Here is a 21,497-nt window from a genome sequence, read left to right on the forward strand (position 1 = left end):
GTCGAACCTTACTTTTCTTGTGTTGACCCTGACTAATTTACGACTGACAAAGGTCAATAGAACATCCACAAGTATTTAGTTCAATATAAAAGACAAAAAAAAAATAATAAAAATAAAAAAATTGGATTAATTTGCGATGGAAATTTGAATGAATTACTATTATTAAAAATTATTTTAAAACGACTGGATTTCTTACAGACAGCAATAAGGACCTTATTACAGTCATACAGTACGCATGTGATTATCCGATGGTTATTTATACATGCTTATTTACATATAGCTAGCCACTAAAAGATGTACTTGGTCATGGGTAGATCTTTGTATATCGCACATAGCTACGACGGTCAGTATACTACAAATAATGATGATGTAAACGTTATTAAAAGGAAGGATCATCGTGTCTTACATGGGAAACACGACATTCAATAGAGGCAACACGTTCTGGAATTGGTATTAAGTATTAAACTTGAAAATATGTTTGCAAGACAACAGTGAAAGATGAATGTGTTGTGCAAAGTAAACTTATTACATATTTTATTTAGATGATCTGCCCTGACACTGCACCACATGGCATACCCAGCTACTAACTTAGACTATATCAAAGTAAGACAGCCAGCCTTGTAAACATGCTACCTTAAGTAAAAAGAACAGCGTGCCCGAGACGAGAGCTGAACCCAGGCCATCCAACCCTCAGTGTATTGGTGACAGACGCCAACCGTTGCTCCTCCGGATCGTCCAACAATGAGCTGAACAAAGCTATTATCAATAAAAGTAATAAAGGTAAAACAGATAATATTTATTTAAGCTGGCCCTTACAAAGTTTACATATGACAAACTGTAAAACTTAATACTCTGATGTCTTTGGATAAAGTTATGCAGCAAACCTTTCTAACTACTTTTATAACTCTTTGTAAACATACGGGGCAGCGACGAAGATCATTTAATCCTCAATAAGTAAAATAGTTTTATAGTGCTTCTTAAATAAAATTATGCTTGCATTGAGAACACTACATAAATAAAGCTATAAATGATTAATAAACCATGCGTCTTCTTCACCAGATAAGGAGAGGTTTTCTATAATACACTATTTTGCCAAAAAAAGGAAACCCTAACAATTTCCAAAACAACAATAGTTGCTGCTCAATGTACAGTCCTTTAAAAATTTCAATACTTTTATCTCAAATAACCTTTATGTTAGCAGTTTTGTATCAAACATAAAAATGCGATTTTCTCTAGACACACGTTAAGATACTTTCTTTTATTTTCTAAAATATATCACAGATGCAATAAGGGCAGAATCAAAGCATTTAAAAATGTGTTCTTTAAAGTCATTTTTTTTCATTCCATTATTTTTCCTTTTTTCAGCTTATCAGTTTTTGCTTTTAAAGAAAAAGCCTATTCCAAAGCCAGTCTTGACTATCGTCTTAAAAACGAGCTGTAGTAAAAGCAGCTTTCATATTATCTCTTGCCTGAGATAGGAAGCCGGTAGTTGGTGAGGAAGAACAGGTTGTGAGCTTAAGCTGTCACTTTGTCCTGTGGCTGCTTTTGTGTTCTGTTTGGATTTTGGTTTTGTGCACTTCCATCCTGGGTGAATTTTATTTGTCCAGGTATTTATCAACATCCAGCAGCAGACTATGATTACATCTGTGAAGGGTATCCAGATCACTGGTGTGTTGGCTTCCACGATCTTGATGTGTGTGTTTACCTGGATTACGTGTACCTCTCTATGTGAAGAATGTTATGGTTCAATTAAAATTATAAACTAAGACGCATTTATAATTCGTGACTTCCGCATCTTAAACCAAAGTTCTGACACATTCAGGATTGAAGATAGGCAGTGATTACAAGCTGGTCCTAATGATCAGAAGTTCAGACTGAAGGCCAAACGCCACCCAGCCAACGCATGAATTTAGTTTGACTTGGAAAAACAGTGATAGGTGTTGACGGAAATCTCCAAGGTCTAGATGTTGAAGGTAATATTTCCTGACTTAAAAAAACGGTTTTTCGCGATGTAGACCATCTCTGTGAAAATAACAAGGTTTTACATTCACCGGGTCAAGAAATGTTACCGTGGAAGAAAAAGAAAAACTAATTTGGAAAGAGTTAACAGGAGCAAAATAATAAACTACAAAGCCAGAAAAGGGAGAAAGGCAACTAAAGAGAACTGGATCGAGGACCAATTACATACCAATATACCACGTAGCAAGGTACAGTAATTTTACCAATTTATTAATTACCAGGGAAAGAAACTGATAGGTGTTGTTAAAGTACACATAAAACTTGACCAAAACAAGCTCTTTATTTGCTTTTTTTAAAGGGCGGTGTTGGTGCATTGTAGTCAACTAGCTGTTCATTTTGTGCCGATGAATATTAATATCGTTAGCTGCACTGCCCTTTTATTATAAAATAGATGAAATGCACTATATTAGGTCTAGTATCAGTAAAAGGTTCCTCTTCGGTCTAAATTTTTTATGATACAAGTAATATTATATCGAGAAATAAATATTATATTATAATATTGAGAAAGAAACTCAGAAAATCTACAGATCAGAAGTATCGCAGAAGAGGTACGACCAGTACAGAAAATGCTTTGCATCACACTAAAACAAACTTATAACTCAAGCGTAGTTCTCTATGTTTTTTGCCTGCTTGGTTGTCTGCCTGTCTGCTGATCTGTCAGATTCCCTGTACTCAATGATTCATCGATCATGTGGGTATATGCATGTATCTGAGTGTCTGTGCATGTGTCTCTCGTGTTACAGATATACATATTTTTGCCATTCATAATTTATTATTTTTTCTTTCTTTCAAAATGAAACTCGCCAATACAACTACTTACCAGACCATTAACCCTTTTCCCCAGTCTTGCTACAAAGTTTTTTTTCTCAAGTCTGACATCGTCAGCTACCATATTATTGAAAACCATGATAAAATTCAAGCTGCTGTTGTCAGAAAATATACTTAAGCACGTATCAAGTAAAAAAAAAAGGAAAAGTTTATTTTTCAGAAAGTTATGAGAAATCTTACTAGCTAAAGTAAGTTTTCTTCAAAGTTTAATAAAAAGGAAGACAGGCACATTTATAATATGTATGCTACAGATAGAAAATAACCCATTTTTCTGTAAATGCAGACAAGTTGATAGAATTGTTAAATACTAAGATTTCATTTAAGATCGGCCGTGGATGTCTGTGTTTTAGAGAAAGGGCTTATATTTTGCTATAGTGGGTTTTGATACAAACAGACAGCATGAGAGAGTCGGACCTTGTTAAATACTCCAGCATAGAATATCCACCCTTATATGTATTTCGCAAGATACGATAAAATCAGGCGTGTAAAAAATAAAATTTATTTGTGAAACAAAAAACATTTTTTTTAATTTATTTTATTGATTCCATGCGCTATCATCGTGCGTTCTGGTTTTACATCCTAGAAAAGAGGGAGAGAGAGCGAGAGAAATTAAAAAATCATCTAAACCAGATAGAAATTGTAACTTTAAAAAAAAAAGTAGGTAGATTGAGTATATTAACTTATAATAATAATAATAATAATAATAATAATAATAATAATAAAAAAATTTGTCTTCATGCATTGATAAGATCATCCGTGATGTCCTATATATCATGTTGACATGAAATGGTTTGTGCTTTTGAGTACATAGTAGAGATCACAAAGGTGACAAACCGTTACGGTTTCTACAGCAACTGGTGTGTTATATGAATGGGTTGTTACCGAAACCGCTCGCCGACTCATCTTTTAACTAGCGAGGCCAAAAGCAGGATAGAGACCTGGAACATTAGAACACTTTTCGAAAGTGGCAAGTCAGCTTAGGTGGCGAGTGAAATGACATTATAGATATCATCTGAGGGTAGTGGTTTCCGTGGTATGCTCATGACATTATACAGGGCTTAACCACCAGACATGCAGGCACTCGACTGGAACTCTCAAAGGAAGTGGAGAGTTGGGAGGTCAAAGCAGACCTAACGAAAATCAGTATAGAACAATGGAAAGGATGCTGGAACATCATGGTTGGTAGGATGCCAAAAACGGTCCGCTAAAGAGATGTTGTGACCCTTTGCTTCTCCTCAAGGAATAGCAAGGAACAAACCAATGAGCAGCATTAGCACGTTAGGCCCATATAAAAATGTATATTCTCGTAATAGAAGACAATCAATCAAGAGTCCAGGTATTTTAGTCTGGTGTCGGAAAGGTAAAACAACATGAGTAAAACAACACTTCCTAAACACCAAACACACATATTGGCTGTCTGCCTTAAAGATATTTGACTTTGCTCGTAGGGTGAAAATTAGCCACGCATATATGTTTTCTATCAATAGTCCAAGCTCTGCTACCTTCTAATCTTCCAAACTTGACATAGTATTTCCTTTTTCTTGCCCTCCTATATTATGTTTCCATCTGACCATTACCCACTTTTCGCAATAAGAAAAGACCATATTTTACAAACACTACTAATTTTGCCTTAAATCCAATAAAAAGAAAAAAAAACCAGTGTAAATGTTGGAAATGTTGCTTATATTATAAATATTACAGACAATGAAAGCATTAGAACTTATTGCAAATGTAAAATTTAGGTACATTGCACAGTGACATTGCACCAGCTACACTCAAAGCAGAATTTGTCAGACCTCCAGGACTGACAGTTTGTCCTGGATCATTTGTCACATACAGTTATGCCAACGGTCTGGGAACCTGCATGGCAAGATATTGAGCTATACACTTCACCAACACCTGTGGTATTTCTTGTTGAATGCTGCTTCAAGTTGTGCCGGTATCTGCGGTCCTATTGCGACTTGACTCGAGATTTTGTTGGAATGTTTGTTCTGACCGATCACTCGCAATATCCGGGCAACCGACTGAACAGAAAACTTCGCACTCTCGAGAAAAACACTCTTTTGTTCGTTTATTTCTGATCACGGCTTCAGTGTTTCTTCTTCAACACACAAGTACCAATCATAAAGCAGATAACGATCACTTGTGGAATTTGTGTGTTGAAGTAGATACGTGCACCTGAGGATGGGACCATGCACAAACTGACAAGCACTTTCCTTTTGTAATGCAAGTTTAAAATATAATATCTCATTATTAGGTACATTTAATAAAACTATTTTTAAGCAGACATCTTTTACAAGATTGATAGTTATTGTTTTATTCATTTATCATTTATGGACCACCCTCTCTAACACAAGAGCAGATATCTGGCTACAAGTAGGTTTCAAGTAGTCCTTTACCACTTTCGTCATCCGGAAAACAACGCTACACTTGCCCTTGTTAAGGTGTTGTGTATGAATTTTCCTCAGTCGACTACTTGGGTAGGTGACCCATTGCACTTTACACTAAAACGACAAAGGAAACGAGGCTGTTTTTTTTTTTTTTGGACATGTTTTGCTCTGTTTCTGTATTCCAGAAAGTGATTAAAGTTGCAGACATATTAATCAGACACAATTAGTTTGATATGCTACCCAAGATGGGTATTTCAGCTGCTGAGTACCCGTTGACTTCTCCACAGTCTTTGACTAGCCTGTAAATTATTCGCACTATTATGTACCTTTCTGACAATTTCTCCCATCTATGATAAATATTGCGGTAATCGTGATTAATTATAAACTTTTATTTCTCACTTCGTCTGTTTGGTTGGAATTTTGTTATCGATTTTTTACCCATATCCAATAGCTTTAAGATTTGAATTTTTCACCAGTTATTAATTTTCGGTTACAATATTCAACAATTTTCAGCTTTTCACAAGAAGTAACTCTTTCTCAAGGAATACTTTCAATAAGCAATGTAACTTATATATTTAATTCCATTTCGCATCTTGTGGTTGGATTATTTGCCTTAAAAAGGTTAAAAAAAGTGTCTAAATTAAAATAAGTAAAACAAATTTAAGACATTTTAATTTGAAATAAAGTACAAAAAAGGAAAAAAATGTTCCTTTGTTCTTGTGTTTTTTCAAAATATATAAAAATTGTGTCCATCACACTTTTATTCTTTAAGTGATATGTACTAAAGAAAACCCCAAAACGAAGGAAAAAAAGGTTTTCTACCGTTTTAAACGAAAGTGTGTTAGTTTGAAAAAAAGAAGAAAAGATTTTTTGGACCAAAAACATAAATAGTTATACTTACACTGAGTGTTTTTACCAATGCTGTGTTCATTGAATTCATACCCGAAAGAATCAGACTTTATAATGAGCTATATGCCTTCTCGCTTCTCTTTTTTTCAGTCTGTTTCTAAATGAAAACAAATATTTTATCATCTAATACTTGCTCTAGAAACATCATTTAGTCAAAATTAAAAAGAGACTTGGGCTGTTTCTTACCTACTACTTTTTTACTTTTTAGTAGAAAGTCTTCTGCCTAATAAAAAATAATATCTGTAAGTCGGGGAGGGGTCTGCTGCTACTACACTTATTTTTGCTTATCTTCGGGTGTCGCATACTGTAGTAAGAGTCCTAACCCCTTAAAATGTCTTTAATTAATATTATTTATTTAATCAAGCATATCGTTTCATACAGTTTTTCATCTTTATTCATGTTAGCAATGCAGTTTATGTTTGCCGTGGTGTCTTCTGTGCACTGGTACTTGTATTTCCCGCATGATTTGCTGTATGTTTGTAATATTTAGTGCTCAGCTCTAGTTTGCCTATACACGGGGAAGTGAGCTTTCTTCTTCTAATTATTGTACTGATGATAAATATGATTATAATTATTATTTTATAACTTTACGTACTGGGTGGCTCATCAATCGGGAATTAGTGTTGGGTGAGCTTTATCAACCTCTTACCTACCGAATTTTTGCATGAATAAACTAGTCTAGTCAAATGTTCAGAAATCGTTGTATTTTACTTCCCAATGTACTCATTGCCTACTTTTGTAACTAATTAGCAGATTATCACTTAGCTTTATACATAATTTTAAGGCTTGTTAAAACAATACTTCTGTCACTGTAGCTGTGATTCCTTTGTGCAACGCTCATCTAGAGGTTAAACTGAGTATTTAGCAGTTAGATGATGTGTAAGACAAGCTCAATAAGCTGTTCAGACAAAGAAGAAGAAGGAGAAATAATCTAGTTGCTGTTATTTACTTGGATGGTAACAACCTGGAAGGGACATGGCTCGGAAAACATTTAAAAAGTCAACACTCAAATTGAAAACCTTTAAAATTGTTGACCCAAAGCATACATGACAAATAATGGTACGCTGTATGTCTTACTGCTCTATTAACTGTTCTGTTCAGTCATTTAAATTGTTCTGTTCAGTCCTTCAAACACTCCCCATGTATCCTCCTCCCCGATGCAGAGGTGTGGTCTATTACTCAGGTAATCAGTACAACAGTAAGACTACACAGGTGTTACACTTTAAACACTTGTACCTAGCAGATAAATAATCGCTCCATCGCCTTATCAGTACCTGTACCAAAATATTACTGGCAGTGTCAACATGTATTTTCACAACTAGACGCTTAAGAACATGAATATCACATAAGTTTTACTGTCTTCTTGTTAGTAGATATGCATGAGAGAACTTGCTATTATCCGCTACTCATTAGTCAGATATCACACGAGCTGCTACGCTTTCCGCTGTCACAGAATAACAATAACTAAAACAATCAACTTTATTAGTCTCAATGGGCTATTTAAAGGGGAGGTGTGCTCTGTTTCCAATATATATTTCTATATAAAATATATATTTATAGATCATTCCCATGCACACCTACACACACACACACCGCTGAAAGTTCATCTGTGATTGAGTAGCTGGACTGCGGATGGCACAAAAGATTTCAGATATCTATTGCTTCTGCATACTGGCGTGGCATAGCGTTTACCTGAACTTAATAAAACAAATTCTCCCGCCAGCACATGTTCAGGTATGGACAGAATGCGGGAAGCTTTCCTAACTAGTTGTTGATCACAGAAGGAAGTCAAGTCCCTCTGTTTAATACCAATTATCTTGGAACATATGTGGACAATGCTATTCAAACTGTTTCTATCATGAACAGATAAATTATAAAACCAGCATACAAATGAGAAGGATAAAAGACTCTCAATAAAAGACTGGTAGAAACCGTGTGCGGACGTTTCACCGACGGACGTTTCGCCACATTATGTCAGAGAGAGAGAGAGCTTACTTACTTCTCAAAGAATGAAAGTAACTACTAGATTACACAATAATTCTTTATTTCAAACAAATTTTACACACAGACTTCACAGACAGTTCACTTTGATTGTCACAGATTATGAGCAACAGCTTTGAGAAAAAACATCGATACAATGGCGAGAGAAATGTGTGAGCTAACGGTTCACATGAGGAGGGATAGTGAGAGAGAGTTCACTGATACATTGATACAATGGCGAGAGAAATGTGTGAGCTAAGGGGCGTCACACACTTGACTTCGGCTAAAGGTCCGCGTGAAATGCCGAAATGAAGTGCCCCGCGCCGAAACGTCCGGCGGCGAAACGCCGGTGGGCAAAATGTCCGACTCCGAAACATCCGGCGGCGAAACGTCCGTGTACCGTAGAAACGACCTAAAATTGCTGTGCTAACAGAGAAGCTATTTAACTTCCGCAAAAGGTACACGTGTGACAATGTGTTCAGTGTTTAGAGTCCAATTAAGCTGGCAATCAAAAACAGTTCCCAGGTACCTGAAAGAGGTGACAGTTTGAACAGGTTTGCTATGTATCACACTGGGAGCAACAAAATCATCTTTGATTCTCCTAAAATCTATGTTCAATTCTTTTGTTTTGTCTACATTTAACTCAAGAAAGTTCTCATCGCACCACTGTACAAAGTCAGTTAAGGCATTACCATGATCTGTCTTATGTTCTTGTAAAAGAGTCAACAATACAGTATCATCAGAAAACTGTTGTTGTTGTTGTTGTTGTTGTTGTTGTTGTTGTTGTTGTTTCAGATAGAAGAGTCAGCGAGCAGTAAGCACAACAGGGGTTAGACCAGGGGTCTCAAACTCAATTTACCCGGGGGCCACTGGAGGCTGAGTCTGGATGAGGCCGGGCCGCATCAGGTTTTCCACAAGAAAAGCTCTTACAAAAACATTCCAATGTTATCAAATGTCTTATTTTTTCATCTTATTTTTGTGTTAAAAAATAAAAATAAATTAACAAATTCATAAGAAAAAATAAATAAATCAGTAATAAATAAATAAATAAATTGAAAATGAAAATATAATAATAATACAGCAGATATAGAAGACTGAAGAAAATATAGTTGCTGACCAGAGAAATGTAATTATGGCCACCAGCCCGGACCATCCAGAGGACAGTTGACAGAAACTGGAAGTTGCAGACTAAGGAGCGAGAGAGGAGAAGATATAACAGTATCAAACTCGGGCCGCACTAACATGAAACTTTGATATTGAGGTGGGGGCCGCAAACTTTTGGCCTGCGGGTCGCAGTTGGCCCGCGGGCCGCGAGTTTGAGACCCTGGGTTAGACAGTAGCTGGCCACGTGAACCCTGACATCGTCACTGCTGATCGCCACACACTTCAGTCGCTGCTCGTCTGTATTCCGAGAGAACTTCGCTCAACGCTCGGTGTCGCAAAGAAGAGCATGTATGGTAACCCCTCAACACTTTATGTCTCAGTATAACGTTATGTTTTACGCATTCTAACCGGCTGCCTGTCGAATTAGTGTCTCATCAATTATTAAAAAGGAAATTCCAACCAATAATACCCAATTTTTGCAGTCCAGGGATTAAAAAATACAAAATATGTAAAAAATATTAAAATCACTCTTTATTTGCATAAAAAGGGAGATAGAGATAGAAATGATGAATAAATTGTCAAGACCAAGAGAAACACTGTCATTTAGTTTCATATTATAGCAAAAATATAGGCTTACAATATTCAGTGTTAGAAAAATAGATAAGAAAACATTTCTGGTCACCAAGAGGTGTAATGTAGAAATATATAATAACTCAATGATCGCTCGAGGCAGGCCCTGACATTGCCAAGATGTACAAGTGTGACACACAAACTTGCTGTAGACTTGACCAATCAGCACAGGTGCTCTGTAGTACATAGCAACCCACCATGGTTACAGTGTGTGTCAACATGTGTAGTTACTAGGGTGGAGGAAATAAAAGACCACCAAGCTCCACCCCAAAGCCAGTCAGCGCCGGGCGACATCAAGCAAGAGAAAGACAAGGACAATGCAGGCGATACTCCTAGTGACTGTCTTCTCCTGTCTCCTTGCGGCTGGTGAGTGGCTGTACTTTGTGTTTATTTAGTCCGGTTAGGTTTACACTGAGTGTACAACCTCATTTTCGTGGCATGTTCTGGCTGCGATTTCTCTATTTCTATTTAATTGATACTATGGTATGTTGGCGCTGTTTTCGAATTTACCGCAGCATAAAGCGATTGTTATTGTTTTAGTCATATTATCAATATTTATTATGGCTGAGTTACGTTTCCTCAAATATAGGTGTATTTTTGTTTCTTGCTTGTTTATTCTGGATAATTTTTTGTGATGTTTAGTTTGTTACACGCACGGGTACATGTAAGATTACTGTATGACAACGTTGTTGTTTGTTTGAGAGTTTGAATTAGGGTTAAATAAAGAAATTAGCATTTAAGGTATGATTGGCGCTGATGCAGACGTCTTAATAAACGATGGTATCTGCATGTGCTTTCCAAACGGGAGTTGGGGTGGAGAAAGGTGGTTATGGTCTGTCTTCGCCTTCGAAGCTAAAATATGTTGAACGTCTTTCTCATGCCTTCTTCTCATGCATTAGTCTCTTTGAAAATATTACGACTATGCACTTTGTAATCATCAAAAATAACAAAGATCTAACAGGAAAATGAGTTGTGGGTAAAGGCAAACTGATATTGAAGACAGCTGAGGCCTCTGTCAACATGGGTAGTAAAACGAAAACATTGGGGCTAGTGTTACCTTCCACGTAAATGAAACACCGATGACTAAGGCAATCGTGATTCAACGATCAGTGATGGCAATTTTGATGACTCGATATACTATCAATATACATTTTTAGATCATACAGGTCAAATAAATATAAGATAGAGGGTTTTGTTGCATAATAGGTGAATATAATAGAATATAATTGTCAGCTTGCCTAAATCTGGTACCCATGTAAATGTGTCTGCTCATGAAATAATTACAGTCGCCTATTTTTTCAGTTTAACATTTTTTTTCCAGAATGTAACAGTTTAAGGCCGTTCACTTGTGCACCTTCCCTTCCTGTTCTCCTGCTAGCAGCTCCTCAGTGGTTGCGTTGATGTGATGTTCAATCTACTGTTATCACAAAATTGTTCATGTAGATGAAAAAGGTTACTTGTTATTAATACTGCTGATAAGGCTCTTGTTTTATGGGTTTTTTTCTTTGAAAGGGATGTTAACATTTCTTGTGTAAAAATTTTGGCCTAGACAAGTAATGATCCTTGTTTTCTTGCTTAACCAGCCTCGCTAAGACTTTGTCATCGTCATGTGACTTTGTTTCCCTCAGACTGGTTACAGCTCTTTCCGTAGAACTGAGAAGTCTTCAGGCTCTGTGACTGAAGTCGTAATGTTTCGGACGTTGTTGGCATTTGTCTAGAAGTTGTAGTCATTTTCTTATTTGTTCATTCATGGTTTTAGTACACATTTGATTTCTATGAGACGACTACCATTGCTGCGTTCAATTAATTTGTGTTCATTTGACCGGGTGAATTGTTTTAATAGTTGGAATGTATTTTTGCTGTAACCTCCTGTCATTAACTCCTTGTGGTCTGGTACTGCTTCTGTGTACAGTTTTCTTTAACTGCCTTTATCCCCTTCCTGATGTTTAAGTTCATTGCTCTAAAAATAGAAGACTGTGGCTTGCTTTTTATATCTTTCTTCAAGGACTTCCTTTGGTTAAAAATATCTTGGAAATGATGCCTAACAGAAATTTTCTCTCTCTCTCTCCCTCTCTCTCTAAAACCTCATATTCTTTTACACTAATGCCTTTTTGATGTTTCTAGAAAAAAATGTTGATATCGCAGTCTGTCATGTCCAGGCCTGAACAGGAACCCTCAGGGGAGGAGGAGAGTTGGGAGACACGAGCAGACTTGGAAAAGAACAGTAGAGAGCGAGGCAAAGGACGTGGGAACCACATGGGTCCTACTGAGGGGGGCTGCCCTATACAGGGTCCGCTGACGAGACGTTGTTGCGGTCCTGTGCTCCTCAAGGAGTAAAAAGGATTAAACTAAACCTGTATTTTTTAATCTGTTAACAGCTCAGGGAGCTGGAGCTGGAGAGGCCTGCGACGCTACAAATACTTGCGCTGATACTAACTCCGCCTGTGTAGCATCCAAGTGTGCCTGCAATGATGGCTACACTCAGTCTGGCACAACTTGCAATAAAAGTACGTTTTGCATATTAAAACGGTTTTGACAGGGCACTTTAACATATATTCAACCTATTGTGTTGATTTATTAACAGCAATAATGGTAATGACTTCCTTTCCTGAACATGCACATCCGTACAAGTATATTCCTGCACGCGAGAAAACTTAAGTTCTTTTTTCCATTCTCCTTATTTGTTCTTTTACTTCCATAGGCTTTCAGTAGTTGAGTAAGATGGACTCTTCTTTCTTCACATACGACATAGTGTAGTTGATTTGTGGTGAAATAGGTGAATATTAAAGAAGGAACAAAGATAATCTGGTAAACTTGCAGTCAAGTGAGATAATGAGACAGGGCTTATCGCAGGACCATGTTCTTTGTTCCGCCAACTTCTCTGGCGATAAGTACCCATTTAACAGTTGGGTCAAATGGGGGAAGTATGTTGCCCCCTGCAGTGTCATGCTGACCAATATACTGTTAACGGTTCGCATCCTTCGTATTCTTACCTGCCAGCTGCCTTCCTTGTAACGAAAAAGAAGTAAAACAGGAATTAAGGTATGACCACACAGATATTTTTTACAACAGCAAAAACTACAGAAAAAAATATGGACTCATATCACAGAGTTATATTCAAATTACAAGTAATAAAATCCGCTCGTACTATCGAGTAGAAATAATACATGAACACAGCTCATGCTGACTTCTTCAACTGATGGAGAAGGAAAAGTAGATAACAGAATTGACGACGTATCACACTGATAAATAGACAAACAAAAAACAAAGAAAAACAATAACAGTGACATATGAAAAAAAGGAAAAGGATACTGGATAAAAAAGTGAGAAAAACAAATTTGTGTTTACGTGGAAGTCAAGCGTAAAAGTAATATTTGTAAACTACTGTAAAGAAGTTACAATTCAGACAAGTGTTATTTATTTCTAATTTTGAAGACACGTAAGTTGATATCGTCTATACATGATTAATTCGGGAAAACAAACACGACGAAAGTTACCTTGCAGACAAATTTAGAATGGGCGATAGATGAGAGTCGACTTGACTGAGTTTATCTTAGAGAAACGAATATTTGAAGTGTGTTTATATTTTATTGTAGCCGGACTGTCCGCTCTGCTACTCAGGCTAAAACTGCCAACTTAGCACCAATCAGTCTGTTGGTCTTTGGTGTTTTAAAGAAAAGGATGGATGTTCCTAAGGTGAATTATTTGCTAAGATTCTGGCTCCCGTTTCTCGGATACTTTATCCAATCTGCCTTGTGTTGTGCTCTTCATTCCCATCTATTAAAACCCGAACTTAGCCGACCTTCGAATCCACTAAAGACCTTGGTTTTTTTCCCCACCGTAAAGTGTTTTTCTCCGGTATGTTCTTTAACTCTGCAGATCGTAATGTGTTCTGCTGTCACAACTACGAACGACAGAAACTCTTACACTCCTATGTCAATGAAGAGACTCACAGTAGCTAAACACACACACGACGTCCACATGCGTTCTTTCAACAAGAGACAACCTGTCAAGGGTCTTCTTGTTTGTTTACTCTGATGGCTCATGTTACACCTTAAGGCTGGCTGTCGTACTGCCAACTACAGTGCAATAAGCCTACAAAATTATTTTGTAAATTAGTATTTTTTGTAAGCAAATGAAAGTGCTACAAAATATAAGAAAAACATAGATTGAGTCTATATCGTTATTAGTTTTAGAGATATTGCTGCTTGAAGTTTTTTATTTTTGTTACGGCTATGACTAATTTTTTTCGGACCAACTTTAAAGCTCGTCTATGTAGCATCGTAAAATGTCACAACATGTCGAGGACATTGTGCAAGAGGTTACCATTACTGATATTCTACTCAAATGACAAAAATCTAATTTGCAAAATGACTTTAAAAAATTACATCAAAACTCGAAAAAGGAGAGAACATCCTAAATGTGTCTGGGAAGCATTGTCAACAAGGGGAGTGGAGCAGACGAAGACATGACAAGCCCCATCATCAAATTCAGGCTTGTTTTCAACAGCCTACCACCCATCTAACGCTCCAGACCATTAACCCTCTGCAGCAAGATCCAAATCTCAGACTCAAATGTAAAGGCAGCCCTACTGTATGGTTTTAAAACTTGAAGAGTGACAAACACCGTCAACAACAGGCTCCAGACCTTTGTCAACGAATCCCTACGCCAAATCACGGGAATTAGAAGTCCTGAAAAGTTCTCAAAAATCAGCATGTTAAACAAAAAACCAGCGAAAATGACATTAGTCACGGCACCAAGAAGCTAAAAGGCTGGATGAGAAATCACCATTGTAAAGCAGCTGACGGTTGACTGGAATCCTCAGGGGAAGAGGAGGCCAATGCAGACTTGGAAAAGAAGAGTAGAGAGCGAGGCAAAGGACGTGGGAACCACATGGGCCCTGCTGAGGGGTAGGAGGCTGGCCACAATGTGGTCCGCTGAGGAGATGTTGCTGCGACCCTATGCTAATCGGGGAGTGACAAGAACTAAACTAAAACCTGTATTCTTTTTAATCTGTTAGCACCTCAGGCAGCTGGACCTGGAGCTGGAGAGGCCTGCGACGCTACACACAAGTGCGCTGATGCCAACGCCGCCTGCGTAGCAGCCAAGTGTGCGTGCAATGATGGCTACACTCAGTCTGGAAAAACTTGCAGTAAAAGTACGTTTTGCATATTAAAATGATTGTGACAATGTACTTTAGTATATAATACACCTTTTACGTTTATGTATAATTAGCGATAATGGTAATGACCTGCTTCCCTGAACATGCACATCCGTACAAGTATATTCCTGCATGCAAGAAAAAGTATGTTCTATTTCAGTCAGTAGCTGAGTAAGGTGGACTGTATTTTTTCACATGATGTATGTCGATACGACCTAGTTTAGATGATTTGGGGTGAAATAGCTGAGTTTTAGAGAAGATACAGACAAAGATAATCCTGTAAACTTGCAATCACGTGAGATAATTAGACACCACTTATCTCAGGACCATGTTCTCTTTTCCGCCTAATTCTCTGGAGATAAGTACTCATTTAACAGTTGTATCAGTTAGGGGAAGTATGTTGTGCACTGCAGTGTCATGCTGACCAATATACTGTCTGAAACTTGGAAAATGGCAAGCACCATCAATAAAAAGCTCCAGACCCTTACCATTCAATTCCTACTCCATATCTTGGGAACTAGATGGTCTTAAAAGATCGCTAGCATTAGTATGTCGAAAGAAAACGCAGCTAAAATTACATTAGTCAAAACACCAAGGAGCTCAAGGCTGACACTTGACTGGAACCCTCAGTGGAAGAGGAGACCAAAGCAGACTTGGATAAGAACAGTAGAGAGCGAGACAAAGGACGTGGGAACCACATGGGTCCAACTGAGGGGGGCTGCCCTATACAGGGTCCACTGGCGAGGTGTTGTTGCTGCCCTGTGTTCCTCGGAGAGTAAAAAGTATTAAGCTAAAACTTGTTTGTTTTATTTGTGAACAGCTCAGGCAGCTGGACCTGGAGTTGGAGAGGCCTGCGACTCTACACACACGTGCGCTGATGCTAACTCCAACTGTGTAGCAGCCAAGTGTGCGTGCAATGATGGCTACATTCAGTCTGGAAAAACTTGCAGTAAAAGTACGTTTGGCATATTAAACTGGTTGTGAGAAAGCACTTTATATATAATCAGCCTTTTTAAATTGATGTATCAACATTCAGAAGTGTAATGACAGCCTTTCCTGAACGTATGAGCAGATTACAATATTTTTTAACCATCAAACAGTTAAAAAGCTCTACATATTTTGTTGTCTATAACATTAATAATTGCTTCTAGCTGATTGTAACAATTCAGCTTCCAGCTAAAATATATCACTAACCTTAAGATACTATCGATATATAACAATCAGTAAACTCTTGACCTTTTTGTTTTATGGCTAAAATTACAGTAATTGTTACAAAAGGACGCTAAAACTTTCATAAAAAGCATGGTTTGATTCAGCTTAATACGTCGACCCATACATCCGGTTGTTATTTTCGCGTAATTTAATAAAAGCAGGCAATATTAGACAAATATATCAAAATCTATTTATTACATGTTATAATAATATTCGGTGGGTTTTTATTTCAATAAAATTGGGATTAAAACAACGTACACATTTTTACTCCATGGCCGAAATCAGACTCTCATTTTGCGCTAATATTTAATAATCTACCATGTGTCGTTGTACATTAACAAAATAAATCACATTTAGCATTAGCATTCGTCAAACAGGTCTTCAAATAAAAATTTACCTTTGTAATTCTATTTGGTGACTTATCATGATTTTCTTGGTCAGCCGCCATTGTGACTGGACACTTGTACCAACTTTTTAAAACATAATCTCTATCTTGATCCGGGATGTGGTTCGTTATCATGAAGTGGACATTGCGATGTCATACACTATCAGATTTAGCAGCAATGCTCTTTGAATTTCTTTTAAACTACTTTGAATTAAAAACGAGAGTTTTTTTTCTGCGATCGAATTTCCACCACAGGGAGGACGTGTGTGTCGGAACTATTGCCTACCAGCTGCCTGGTTGACCCATCCTGGTTTTTTTTTTAAGCTTCCTTTCCTCCCACAGGTGACAGGATGTACATACAAAAATTGGTCATGTGGGTGTAGAGATCTCAGCAATTTTGATGAATATTTTAGGTTTTGTAAAATTCACTATTCTGATTTGGAATATGAAAAAAAACCATTTTGCTGTGTGCTAAGCATGCAGTCATAGTCATACAGCGTGAATACTTTTTTAGGCGTGTATCGGTTTCCAGGCATCTGTGTACTCTTGTGTATCAATATGTACCTTGACAACACCGAATATCTCTGATAAATCATTCTGTAGTGAATCTTTTGATGTGTGTTAAACAGACGGAGGTGGTCGCCTTTCTGTTTCCTCTTGGTTCCTCGCTGGAAGTCTCATCATGCTTTTGATGGCACTGAGTCTGCCATAAGATACTGTCTGACCTGCTACTGAGACCCACCGAAACTGGACTTGATATCATCTTTGACTGAAATGTTATTATAATCTTTTAATTTTTTTCAGTAGAGGAATTAGTAAAACAAATTTAAAGTTGCATGCCAAAACAAAATTGCTTTTAAAATGAATTCTGAGATGCATTCAAAAGAAAACGAAGGAAAAAGCATTTCAAGTAGATTTTGAACAAAGAAGTAAAACTATCGGAAAGACGTTTGCGAACATAAAAGAAAAAAAAATAGCATAAAGTAAAAGACCTTGACCAGCCATATTATATATTGGAGAATAAAGCCTACAGCACGCAGTTGTTGTTGTATAAAATTAAAGTCGGACTAAAGCTCCATTAGTTTCTCTAACATTTGAAGTAAGCACTTTTTACCGTATCCTGCACAAAATTATTGTTTATATGAAAATAATCAGACAAAATGTTTTCTATGATTATTTTTTTCAATATCTGGGCTTTGCAACTTTTGATACTTCGAGTTAAAATTAGTAAGTTTCATTTGATGAACAAATCAAGATCGGTACTGAGTCCTTGGGGTAGAATTTCTTCTTCATTGAGGTACTAAGTGATGTGCACTTTTTTTCATTTTCAGTGTTTTAATCTTTATCTCTGTTTTTATTTTTTATCTCCTACTTGCTGTCTTTCTTTCTTTCCTTCTTTTTGACTCTCTCTCTTTCTCTCTCGCATGTTCACAGTATGAACCTGACGGTAATCGCCAGGTGAAAGTTCAAGTCCCTCACTGAAAAAAAAAAACATTATACCTTCCAAGCCATCGTTCGATCTGCTTTTCTTTTGCAACTTTCTTTTGAACAGATGACTAAGTCACGACTTAAAATTGCTTTTGTTTATTTTGATTGTTTATTGGATAATACTTCACCATACTTGTACTCTAAAGGTGCGTGTCTTTCTGTGACTTTTATAATTGTAAAATTTACATTCCGTCCAACAGCATGTGAAAAATTCAGTTTTCTTATAAATACTTTCTGCAAAACAATCCGTGTTTGTGCTTATGTGTAGGGGATGAGTTTGGAATAGTGTTTATGTAGATGGAGTTACTAAAGTCTCACATCAATACAAGCACACCTTCAACAAAACCACCAATTCTAAAGTACCAGAAATCACATGATGTTACGGCGTTTGTTGAAAGACAGACCATAAAGCATACTACACAGCTTGATTTTCTTTTTATTAATTTTTTTACACCTTGATCGTGCTACAACTCAGTGGTGTGTTTTTTGGTTTCCCGGTATCTGCACTCCTGTTGCGACAGGATCTGAAATCTGTTGCCTCAATTTTTGTTGCAATTTCAATCCTGCACAATATCCTAGGAGCTTTCAGAGAAGACAACTTTGTGCTCTAATTAAGCTGAGAAAGGATCCTAATTAGGCTTAGACAATATCGCTAATTACTTCAATGTTTAGTACGATATTTCGCTGATTTCAATGGTTCCACAGAATGTAGAAATTTATAAACATAACTGGATGACGAAGAACAACTAGTTACTAGAGTGTTAGAAATAGGATCAACAGCGATCAAAAGGTTTTAGGGAAGTTCACGTGATCACTGGTGTCGACATCGTTTTCGAAAGGAAAGGTACATCTGAAACGAAAAATCAAATCTTTAAACATCGTCCTGTTTCTATGCTACAAGATGCAATTCTTTTAGAATCTTATTAACGAAGCCAAATGACTGGATATCGTCTTTTTTCGTTTACAGTTTTTTTTATTAATGCAGTAAAACAATATTAAATAAGTAAATTTAGTTAAATATTATTAAATAAGATAATATTTAATATATAGGGTGGGCGTCCCGGTCTTAAAAGTGCGGAATGATGTATTTGTTCGGGCGTTCTCAATGAATAATTAGTATCTTTCGCTCCTGCCATCCTGACAGCATAACTTAAACAACAACAACGACAACAGTGACAACAAGAAAAAGGAAACATGTTGGGCAGCATGGGACCCTCCCTTACTGACTACACGAGGTCGTCTGTTAGTCAACATCGCCGATCAAGCACCTTCCTTTGAGTCTTTGCTTTGTGCCTAACCTGACACCACCTTGCCTGCTTCTGTTCAGAATTGTCAGCAAGATTTCGTTGACTAGTGATCTCTACAGCAATATCTTTATCATCTCACTGCAAACTTTACTCGTTCTTCTTAGAACCTTTTGGCTATATTTTGCATTCTGGACCTCTGTGGATCAGCAGCGTGGATCGAAACCTGATCTGGTGTGGACTGTTTGTCCACTGGTGTCAACAAACCTGCAAGAGTGATAGCCGAATGATGATGATGATGATGATGATGATGATGATGATGATGATGATGATGATGATGATGATGATGATGACGACGACGACGACGAGGACGATGATTGATGATGATGGGAGCAAATAATTAGCGAGTGAAAAAGAACATAGAAGTAAGCATTATGCCTCGTATAATCTTCAATTTCTTACTCTAACATTGTTGAATATAGTGAATGTGCAAAATGTTTCAATAATAAAAGCTGCTAAAAGTAACTGCACTTCAGTTTCTGTCTGTTGTCAGCAGGTCCTAGTGCCGGAGTTTCTCAGCCTCTTTCATCAGGGCAACGTGGCGGGTTTATCATCTCCCTGCTGCTGAACATCTCTACACCCTAGGACATCTTCAACTACGACAAGGACCTGAAGACGGACACTGAACTGTTGTTTTATTATTTTTGCGTTTTAATTTTCACAGATATGTGTCATAAAATTGAGCAGGGACAGACTCTGCATAGAGACACACAGACTGGCTTAATTATATCAAACATTTAATCAGATTGCCATTACCGAATAATTAACACACATAATCTACAATGTCCAGGGGCTTTCAGTTTCTTAGGTTCCCTAAACACCTGTTGTTTTTGAGATAGGAGATAATATAACAATGCCAACGCTCTTCTATAGTAATGCAAAATTAATGTACACCTATTCCTTCGTACCGAGTAAGTTTCTGTCTAAAGGGGTACAACTTGTGGCATGTCCTTGTAGAACCATTTTTCTGGTTATTTCGCTCTTCTCTTTTCTGTCTTTATTTATCATTTTGCCTCTTGCATGCCAACTCTTGAAACGTTTGTTGAAAGTTGTTGAACTCATTTGCTAAGAACCCTGACGAGTTCAGCTTGTCTATAATTTCAGTGTAATATAAAATACATTATACAAAATTCTGGTCTTGTTGAGATAACAGTTTTTTATTGCATGCTATTGTCATCGAGACTTTCAAATTTTATGTTTTGATTAATTTGCTTAATCTTGTTAATTGCTTTATACTTCTTATCTGAAAATAAACTTTGAACGCATGTTTACGCGTTTGGAGTTGGTTTGTACAATAGCTTGAGGAAGGTGTTGACTAAAGGCTAATTGTTAGTGTACATGAAAACTAGTGATACAGTTTTGTTTAATTTGTGTGTATTATGCCATCTGGTTCTTAAATTGTAATGTAGCACACTGCACATGATGTATCCGCGTAATTTTTTTTTATAAATAATTGAAATTGACAAATGTCTTTAAAGCAACACTTTATACAATTTACTATTTTCACTCTACCCGGAAGGTGTCGTATTATACCCCTTTTGTTTTATCGTGCATTTATATTTAATCATAAACCGCTTTATTGCACTGGATGTAGACTGTTTTTTATGTTATACATCTTTTGGGATAAGCATAAGCAATGAAATGTAGCCCAGTAAAGTTCTGAAAATGTTGCTGCCTCTTTCTTGCATTATTTTCTTTCTCTTTTCTTTTTTCTGTCCCTCCCCTGTCTATCTGCCGAAATGTCATGAGAAAAATCCGTCATATATAATTATTTATTGCTCGTCTTTCTCTGTAGATTTATGACACTCTTTACTCTGTGTTTTCCGCTGATTACCCTTTGTGTATTCTATGTTATGTTTTCTTTTATTACTAGTGTGCACAGTTGTTTTTCCTTCTTTCCTTCATATCGTGTCTACGTCCAAGCGCTTAGAGTAAGCTGCTTTCCGAGAGTGATTATGCGTTTTCATTGTTATTATAACAAACTACATGACAATGTCTTCTGGAGACATCACACATTGTAGATGCTTGAGCGCAGCAGAATAAATTGACATTTTAGAAATTGATTAACTAATGCTTAAAAAATATCT

The 21,497-nt window shown here is 36.9% G+C and overlaps 1 protein-coding gene across 4 annotated transcripts; it reads left to right on the forward strand.

Annotated features, from left to right (window-relative positions):
• Positions 1-9,506: 9,506 nt before the first annotated feature.
• On the forward strand, positions 9,507-20,676 carry LOC112572062 (tenascin-like). Of its 4 annotated transcripts, XM_025251578.1 has the most exons (6): positions 9,507-9,583; positions 10,088-10,226; positions 12,239-12,367; positions 14,881-15,018; positions 15,842-15,976; positions 19,904-20,676. In XM_025251578.1, the coding sequence occupies exons 2-6, from the start codon at positions 10,178-10,180 to the stop codon at positions 19,993-19,995; spliced, it is 543 nt and encodes a 180-aa protein (XP_025107363.1). In that variant the 5' UTR covers positions 9,507-9,583; positions 10,088-10,177; the 3' UTR covers positions 19,996-20,676. The 4 variants fall into 4 exon arrangements, with proteins under 4 accessions (XP_025107363.1, XP_025107362.1, XP_025107365.1 ...); XM_025251577.1 differs by lacking the exon at positions 9,507-9,583 and having other exon boundaries at positions 9,880-10,226; XM_025251580.1 differs by lacking the exon at positions 9,507-9,583 and having other exon boundaries at positions 9,880-10,226; positions 19,907-20,676.
• The last annotated feature ends 821 nt before the right edge of the window (positions 20,677-21,497 follow it).

This window comes from Pomacea canaliculata, linkage group LG9, assembly GCF_003073045.1.
Source record: "Pomacea canaliculata isolate SZHN2017 linkage group LG9, ASM307304v1, whole genome shotgun sequence".
In the NCBI taxonomy this organism is placed as follows: Eukaryota; Metazoa; Mollusca; class Gastropoda; order Architaenioglossa; family Ampullariidae; genus Pomacea; species Pomacea canaliculata.